At 34.3% G+C, this 10,025-nt stretch overlaps 1 protein-coding gene across 1 annotated transcript; it reads left to right on the top strand.

Annotated features, from left to right (window-relative positions):
• The first annotated feature begins 5,362 nt into the window (after positions 1-5,362).
• On the top strand, positions 5,363-10,001 carry LOC120082911 (ras-related protein RABB1b). Its single transcript, XM_039038325.1, has 6 exons — positions 5,363-5,646; positions 5,728-5,867; positions 8,172-8,254; positions 8,566-8,770; positions 8,848-8,916; positions 9,629-10,001. Exons 1-6 carry the CDS (start codon positions 5,601-5,603, stop codon positions 9,719-9,721), a joined length of 636 nt encoding a protein of 211 aa, XP_038894253.1. The 5' UTR covers positions 5,363-5,600; the 3' UTR covers positions 9,722-10,001.
• The last annotated feature ends 24 nt before the right edge of the window (positions 10,002-10,025 follow it).

Raw genomic sequence — 10,025 nt, 5'->3', positions numbered from 1 at the left:
TAGCCCTTAAGAGGAGCTATCTATCTACTTACCCCTACTTTGGGGAAGGAGTGAACTCCATCTTGTGAAGCTGAGTTCCCAACTCCCAAATCAGACGAATCTCCAAAATGGTAGGTTTGAGTCGGCGTTCTGGCCACTTGCTCCATGTAAATCAAAAGACCGCCCTCAATGACAGGAATTCCCAACTCACTCAGGTTGAGATCATGTTACCTATGGTCATCTAGTGAAGTGAAGTCTCAGTTATGGACGGTGTTATATAACGAGGCGTTAACACTTCGTGGTCAGGTCTTATACAAACTCTTTGTATAGGACGCCCCGCTCGATGTCTCCTACACGAATGATCAGGATCAGACCATTTGTGACAAGTCACAACACTTGTGACCATTCCACAAAGCGGCCGCATCCATAGCATTACCAGGATAAGGTTTCCTCATTATATCCATATACTACAGACCATTTTGGTTATCACTCAAGACATATCCACTTGTATGTCACCACATACATGCTTAAGTTACATACAGATAACCAAGGATATTAAGTTTATTGGTTTGTGGTAAAATGAAAAACATCTAAATGTGCAAAGTCAAGTAGTGAAGTAAATATCATATTATTAATACATCACAAGTATTCGTACAAAGTTGTTTACAAACTACTAGACACGAAACTTTAGGGCACAAACCCCAATTAAGTTAGGCCGTTACTAAATACATGCATGCATGGAACTTAAAACGACACCCTTTTATGGTGAAATAAATACTAAATAAATAAGGTAAGTTCAAAGTTCTTATTTAAATTCAAATATTAAACAAATAATAGGTACCCATAAATCATAAATGAATAATAATAAGTTTAAAAAAAATCTTAATAGTTAGTTTCAAACAGCAAAACTGAAAGTAAAAAAACATGGAAGGAAATCTAAATATCATGAGCGGAAGCATAAACTGGTCTCAGTAGCTCGATCACGAATTTCGCTTGTCAATCGTCAGTGCATCTCTACCTTTACCTGAAACAACAACATGAGAAAGGATGAGTATAAAATACTCAGTAATAGCCCCACTACTGAGGTCGGCTAGACATCTATGTCCTCTAGATGCCTACCCTTGGTGGAACATAAAAAAACTGCTCTAGTCCTCATGGGATACATACATACATGAAAAACTGATTTCTATCTTACTGTAGTTAAGTTATGCTCACTACCTCTGGTGAATCCCGAAGGAACACACGACTCCTAGTGAATCCCGAAGGAAACACAACCCTGGTGAATCCCGAAGGAAACACAATATCTAGTGAATCCCAAAGAAAACACAATCTGGTAAATCCCGAAGGAAACATAATATTTGGTGAATCCGAAGGAAACACAATTTTGTAAATCCCGAAGGAAACAAAATCTGGTGAATCCTGAAGGAAACACAATATCTGGTGAATCCCGAAGGAAATACAATATCTAGTGGGCATCAACTAATCAGTAAAGACACTATCACAGTCTCAGATCACAATTATCACAATATGGTTTTATACATTACATATACACTCGACATCATGGCTATACAACATGCATATACGCCTCATATATCCTCATATAAAATACAACCTCGATGAATCAAGTATCATCTCTTACTAGCATGCAAGTATCTACGTGCACAAATAAATCTTTCAAATTCTCATACAAGAACATATATGGTCATACTATACTATCTGTTTATCATGCTATCATTCATCCTGATATTCATCTATCATGCTAGCATAATATCTAGTGTCTGGCCCGTGGACAGTTCCAGTAGTAAAATTACTTACCTCGATTTGAAACTCCCAAAATTAATCAAGCAATGAATCCTTTTATACTTTTTTGAAGACCAAAATCCACTATAACATAAATTATGATGTCCTAAACATAAATCCAATGCTTTCATTATCCTTAGGGTCTAATTGAATTTAAACAAATTACCCAAAGTCCTAATTAAGTTTAACAAATTATGGCTTGGTTCAAAGTCAGTTCCAAAGCTCGATTTATTTGCCCAACCTGAACATACATTAAAACCAAAGTTCAATAGCAAGGGCTTCAACAATTACCCGTAATCAAAAGGCCAAGATACTAAAACTCACCAAAATTCGGCGGTGACTCGGGGGTTTCAGCAAAGCAAGGTGGAGGCGACGGAAGACACGCGGCGGGGAGTTTGCGGCAGGCAAAAGGGTTGGGGTTTCGGGAAGCGTTAGGAAGAAGGAGAAGAAATTTGTTTTATAAAATAATGATAATAATAATAATATAATAATAATAATAATAATAATAATAAAACTAAAAGGAAAATAAAATAAACTTTATTTATTGTTTCCTTATTCCACTTTATTTATTAACTTCCTTTCTTTTCAAAAAATAAAATTAATTCCTACCATTAATTTTCAAATTGAATAATTTCAACGTCAAATCCATTAATGACTCGCATTACACTTGAGTCCAAAATTCCAAAAAAATACCCTCAAATAATAAAAATTATTGAAATTACATTAATAAAAAAAATGTGGGGTGTTACACATCCCAATACCACCAAATCGTACAAAATATGCTATCATTGATCTGTAATGGGATAAAGCAAATTTTAAGCAATGTCCATAAAAGCTTAAGGAATCGGCCAGTAATTGATAAGTGATTGCCCAACTATTTATAAGTATTCGCTTAGTATTGTATATAAATTTTGAACGATCGTTTAATATAGTACTACGCGATCGTTATACAGTACTGCACGATTGCTTATACAATATTACACGATCATTTATAAATTACTACACAATCGTCCTAGTAATTCATGAACGATCATTTATATGTAATGAACAATTGTGTATATATTACTATACAATCGTTTATTTAGTGTTAAACGACAGTTATTATGAAAGCATCTGGGATAAGAAAATATGTAGAATATTGCTTATATTCTCTCCATTTCTGAATCTAACGATGAAACGATCGACGAGGATTGACTTAGACTCTGAGAGAAACAATGGAGAATTTTGTGGGGTTCGGCAGAAAATGAATACTAAGAGTGACCTTCCATTCTGTTCATACCAATGTTAGTCAATGCCATGATAGAATACTAGTTGGAAATAAATGCTTTGGAAGAATGTTGGTGTTGCAGTGAATCATATTGATGTTTGAGAAATATTTGAAGAAGAAGAATGGAAGGCTTTGGTCTGAAGGCATTTTAAAATTTGGAATAATTTTGAAATTTCGCATGGACAAAAGATCAGTGATAGAAAAATTTTAGGAAGAGATCATTAGTAGAAAAATTTTGGTTTTGGTGTCATTTGTGAAAATTTTATTTTTCTCCGGTTCGCAATATGTGTGATTGGTTTGGCTAATCTAACAGGAGATGTTAACATTTTAGTTTGCCTAAGTTTGAAATTGATAATTTTCTACTAATGGAATATTTGCTATATGTACTGCTTTTTTTCTACATCAAATTAATCATTCTTCCTCCTTTAAGGTATTTTTGATCATGATGCAGCTGTCCGTGTCCAGGTTTGGGAGAATATGGAAGGGCTGGTTTTGGCTCTTGTTTCTTCAGGTAAATTTTTTCCTGCCTATTGAGACTTAAAAAGAGAGGGGGAAGAAGTTAGATATCAGTTTCTTTGTTCATTAAATTTCGTAATGCAGCTCTTTAGTTTTGAAAATATACTATTTGCCATAAGTTTGAGAACAATTTTCTATTGTTTTTATTTTTAATTCGACTCGAGAAAGAACATTTGTCCGTTATAGTTCAAATGATTTCCAAATGAAGTCTTATATGATTGAAGTTTGTTTTAGAGATATACTTTGATTGAATCGTGATTTTGAGCCTATTGTGCATTTCAAAGCCTATTTAGAGGTTATGTGTGTGATTTTAAGTGTTGTTTGTGTGAATTAAATTATGATAGAGTTCAAGTGTGTGAGTTTGATTTGAGTATTTTGTTGTAATTAAAATTGATTAATAACATTGTATCAATTTTGTTTGGAGGATTGAGGTCACTAGTAATCTAATATTGTGCCTATTTAATGTTAGAAGATTATTGATTTATGTGATTCCCTTCTAAGATTGATTTTACTTGGTAGAACTCAAATTTGTTCATTTGGGTTGTGATTTTTGATTATGTGTGGTTGAATGATGTTGAGTGATTTGGGATGATTGGTTTTGAGACTTAATTTTATGATGTGTTTAGTTTCGTGATATTATGTAAATGTGGTTTTGATATCGGAGAGAGAGATGATTAGTTTTGTCATATTGATTTTAACTATTGTTTAATTTAGTTTAACTATTTGTGATAGTTTTTATGTTATTTACGGTTTAAATATTACTTCAAATATTGAATGTCCAACATTATGGTCATATGTTGCAGGGACTATATCGATCTTTGTTGGCGCTTATAATCTAAATGAATTAATCAGTCTTCTCACACTTTTTAGGATGGTTCAAATATTATGTGTACACAAACCAAATCTAATTAAGTTTTAAAGGAAGGTCAAGAAAGAGAAACACAATTTCTTAGACCGGTTTGATAAGTTCTTGTTTCTTGTTTTTATTTCTCTTTTTTTAAAAAATTATCTTGTTTGATAATCATTCTTATTTTTTATTTCTAAATTTTAATAAACGTTTTTAAAAAAGGGTCAAATTTGAGAAACTAGATAAAGCAATTTCTCTGATTTTATTTCTACTCGTATTTTACCGTTTCCTCAACTAATTTTCTTCTGCCGGTCATGGTTTGAATCCCACCTGAATCAATTTTTCTTTTTTTGGACCTTTTCGATTTTTTTTTTTTTTTTTTTTGAAGAATTTGTTTTTTACGTTACATTTCTTTTGTTTTTATTTATTATAATTCTTATTTTACCCTTGAAAAAATTAAATTAATAATTAAAAACATTTTAGATTTAATAAAAAGTTTAAGATAATTATATTATGAAATAAATTATTAAAGAAAAATATTCGGGACGGGTAGGGGTCGAGGATCTTTTTTTTTATCCCCGATTTGATCCCATCCCTGGTCAAACTGTTTGAGCAGGGATCCGATCCATGGTGATTTTTGCCAACTCTACTAATAACACAACAAACTCATTAACCCAACCACAACTTTTTAAATTTAAGAGACTAAGAAATGTCAATTTTAAAAAGGTCAAAAATAAAAAATTAAAGTTTTAATCGGATGGAAATATCAACCAAATGTCGATATTAATGGATATTTTTTTAAAAAATTATGAAATAAAAATTTTAATTCATAAAATCTTTTAAGATAAAATAGAAATGTGGATTAACTACGTATGTCAAACACATAAAAATTTCAATGAAAATATGGAGAGCAGGAAATTTAATTACATAGGAGCGCACGCAATGGACAGGTTGGGCCTCGCAATGTCGAGAAGCTTCCTAACCAAAATCCAAATTCTTACAACAAAGAAATCTCACTCTAAAACCAAATTCTCGTCGGCCTTCCGAGCTGGCGGGGCCGTTTTCACATAGCGTGTCGTTTCACATAAAGAAAAAAAATTCTAAATTCCCTCTTCAAAACCTGCTTCAATCATCTCTTCCATTACATTACATCGCCAATTTCTCTGGGTTGATTTCCGCTTGTGTGTAGTGATGTCGTACGATTATCTATTCAAGTACATCATCATCGGGGATACAGGTTCTGTTTGCTCAGAATCTTTGTTTTGATTATTTCTCTTCTGGGTTTGTTTTGAAATTGGGGTTTTTGTGTGGGTTACAGGTGTCGGCAAATCTTGCTTGCTATTGCAGTTCACGGACAAGAGGTTTCAGCCTGTGCACGATCTCACTATTGGCGTCGAGTTTGGTGCTCGAATGGTCACCATCGATGGCCGACCTATTAAGCTTCAGATATGGGATACTGTGAGTTTCACTTCTTATTGTGTTTGGCTTTGCAGATTTTAATTTCTTCATATATATAAGTGGCAGTATGGAATATGAGAAAGTAACATGAACTGGGAAGATTCTATAAATGATGAACAATTTAGATGATGAATGTTGGTTTGGTAAGTTTTTGTCTTCTGCTATGGGACTTCTGAGATCAATCTTTTGGATGTGAGACTTTTACCCTCTGGTTTCGTTGATAGGATCAGTGATGTGTGTGTGGTACCAAGAACTTTAAGTGATCCTAAGAAATCTCTTTGGAAACTGAATCGTATTCGTCGATGATCTTTTATTGATATTAATTGATTTCACGTTGGGTCGTGTTAGGATCATTTTTTTTGGGAGTGTTAGTTTTCTATCTTCAAGGCTACTAAATTAGGGACACATTTTTGGAGGCTTTAACAGATTGTGCAGGGCTATGGTGGAGGAGGTTTTATATCATCCTCCTTTTGAGATTGATTGATGGCTTTTTGGCACTCTGCTTTCTTCGCAGTCTTATGGAATTTTGACTTGCGAGGAATAGGAGGGGTTTTAGACATGTGTAGAGCTTTTGAGGAGATTTGGGCCAGGCTTGGTTGGATGCCTCCTCTTGTGTATAATCATTCCTTCTCAAGTGGATTATGAAGTATTTTCTTATTGAGAATATTTCTTGTTATCCTCTGGTCTATGCTAGCTTTATTGGTTATGAATTATGGGGGACAAGTTATCATCTAATGATATAAGGGCAAGAAAGAAAAAAGATGACCAACAGATTGGTCTGTTGCCTTGTATGTACTATTCCCAATATCAGAGGTAACTTTTTGTTGATATGAATGCCCTGAAAATGAAGATAAAGACCAAACGGAAGGCCTTAGATTTATTTCTCTATGTGTGGTGTGGTGGTTGGGCCTACCCACTCTAGGTCCATTCGAACTGGCCACTTTAATAAATTGCCCTTGATTTTGACTGGATTCAAAATAAATGGATGCCCATTCTTAGTCCACCGAGGAACTCTACAAACAGCCAGATTCCCAAAGGCTTGCTCCCTTGGCACCAATATGTTAGGGAGGGAGTTGGCCATGATAGAACCCAAGGACCCAAGATGTTCAGAATCTTGATTATTAGAGGGGTGGAAGCACATGATCTTCTGGCTAATAATAGCCCATTTCTAAGGCTCTTTACCAGACATCTTCTAAATTATGACATTTTTCTGACTCACCTTTTATACTGAGTAATTTTTATTGTTAGCCTAGTTATAAAACCAGGGGAGAATCTTGCAGACATGCAGATTTTCAAGCCACTCTTTATTATTCCCTAATGTAGGTTGAGATTGGCCAATTAACTGTGAGGGGATTAGAGTTAGCATATAATTGTTCCTCTCAATTGACCAACTGGAAGTTATATATGTATATATAATTTTTGGTATCTGTGAGTATCCGGGCCAGCTTACGCACCTCAACTAATCTTACGGGACAACCCGCCTAACCCTACAACATTTGGGTGTCAAGGAAACTTGTAGGAAATTAATTCCTAGGTAGGTGGCTACCATGGATTGAACCCTTGACCTCTTAATCATTTATTGAGACTATGTCTCCTATTTACTACTAAGCCAATCCATGATGGTTTAATTGGAATTTTTATAATGTCTGATACTTTTTTCTAGAAGATTTTTGGGCCCATATGTTCTTATTTTGAGTACAACAATTGTGGGTTATGGAATAGAACTTCAACCTCAAGGAAGGGAGTACATGTCTATTACTATTGAGTTAAAGCTCACTTTTCTTGTTAGAATTTGTTCTCGTGGATTACATATTTTCATTCTTATAATAAATGAATTTCCTTAGGAAGCAATGGATCTGTGAATAGCAATTTCAATGTTACAGTGATGTTTACTTTCACAACTTATCTGATTAAAGTTTTTCAAAATTATCTTAAAAATAAAAGTGGCAAGCCATTAGCATCTGTTTGGAAGCTCTTTAGAAAATAACCTTTGACTTTTGCTTCTAAAACAATTTTCAAGAACGGTCATTGTGTAATTCATGAAAATGAAAGGTGTACTCTTGAAATCATTATTCACTAGCCATGATTAAACAATTATCCAAATATAAATTTCCATGAATTTTTGTTCAAAAGAAAAAAAATGTATTTTTTTTTTCAAAACTGCTGTCAAACAGTCTCATATGTTTGCTAAACATCAGACAGTAGATTCTTTACCGGTAATGATGAAAATAGATGATGTTCTCCTTGTAGAAAACTCCTTTTCCTTTTGGGTAGATAAGGAAAGGACATTATACTTTATTGCAGGCTGGGCAAGAATCATTCAGATCAATTACAAGATCTTACTACAGAGGGGCAGCTGGTGCTCTTTTAGTTTATGACATTACCAGGTGAGTCTGATGGATGGATGGGATTAACTTTTCTTATTGTCTCAAAATTGTCTTTTCTTTCTAATTATTAGCTATATTTTATTGCACTGAATTTTGGGATGTTTGCTTTGCAACCTTCAGAGTTCAAATCTGTAAAGCTAGTTTTCTAATTCTTATGATTGACCAATATCTATTTACCATGTGGCTGCTCTTGGTAAAGATTGACAACCAATCTTCGCCAATATCCCCTTGCCATTGCAGTTGCATTTAGTTTTATTTTATTTTCAAATTGTTTCAAGAAATCTGAGATCACCCCATGATTTTGTTATCAGGAGGGAAACTTTCAACCACTTGGCAAGCTGGTTGGAAGATGCTCGGCAGCATGCAAATCCCAACATGTCGATTATGCTAGTAGGAAACAAGGCTGATCTTGCCCATCGAAGAGCTGTAAGCAAGGAAGAGGGAGAACAATTTGCAAAAGAAAATGGACTCTTATTCTTAGAGGCATCTGCTAGAACAGCACAAAATGTTGAGGAGGTCAATTTTGTTTTAACATGTGCTTCTTCTAAAAATGCAGACTGTGTTGTGGATCATCTTGATGTTTGATTTTACAGGCATTCATAAAGACTGCAGCTAAAATACTTCAAAATATTCAAGAAGGCGTCTTTGATGTATCCAATGAGGTATATTGGGTCTATCTTTTGTGGTAAAAATTTTAGATTATTGATTGTGAATGCTACCTACCCATTCTCCATTGTGATATTACTTATTTGACAAGTATCTGACATTATGGGGCATTCATATGACTGCAGTAGGTAATAGGTTGGTAGTACAAACTAGTGGCACTCGGACATGTGAAAAATTAGCAAAGGACCATAGTAGTGATTTGTCTAGAATATTAAAATTATAGGAGTTTTATGATAACTAATATTGTACATTAGATTCTTATCTCAAGAGATTAGGTAAATTTGTGCATAAGTTGGTGTGAACACCAATGAATAAAGGAAAAGTTAGGCATTTGTGGGACAAAATTTTCATTCTTTGCTGTTATTTTTGGGGGATGTGATTAGAGTGAAATAGAAGAGTTTCTTTAAGAGTTTGAGAGATCGATCTTAGGAGGAAGTGTGGTCTCTGATTAGCTGTAACGCTTTGGACAATATTGGCCAAGACATTTTGTAGTTATCCTCTAGATTTGGTCCTTTTTTGTGTGGTACTTCTGCATTGAGGATGTTTCATTTTGTTGGGCTGTTCTATATTCTTTCATTGAGAATATCTATTTCCATTTTTTCCGAGCTTAAACTACTGTTATCATAGTTTCTATTTTAAAAACATATTGCAACCATGAAGAACAAAAATTGAGTTTCACGATACAACTGTTTATATTGAATATTGCAGTCATCTGGGATCAAGGTCGGTTACGGGCGTCCTCAAGGGCCATCAGGGGCGAGAGATGGAACAGTTGCACAGAGAGGTGGATGCTGTGGCTAATTGTAAAACCAAAAGAAAGTACCGTGTATATGACGAAGAACCATTTTGTGCAAGTTGTTTTACTCTTGTGCAAACCGCGCCATGATTAAGTTTCTTGTGTATCCCCTTCTACAAGCATTGAATGTACAATGTACAGTGTCTGATCATATAACTCAGAATCTACTTTCCAAACTATTACTTTACTACTGATTCCCAAAGCAATGTCTTGACGATATTATGAAGTTTAGTTTGTACATTTGATTAGATCTTGTGTCCATTAATTTGTTCCATCCTTGGCCATTGAATTTGCCCAAAAAACTTACGT

The sequence above is a fragment of the Benincasa hispida genome, chromosome 1, assembly GCF_009727055.1.
Source record: "Benincasa hispida cultivar B227 chromosome 1, ASM972705v1, whole genome shotgun sequence".
Classification (NCBI taxonomy): Eukaryota; Viridiplantae; Streptophyta; class Magnoliopsida; order Cucurbitales; family Cucurbitaceae; genus Benincasa; species Benincasa hispida.
The sequence above is the reverse complement of the archived record's forward strand: the minus strand, read 5'-3'. Positions and strand labels throughout refer to the sequence as shown.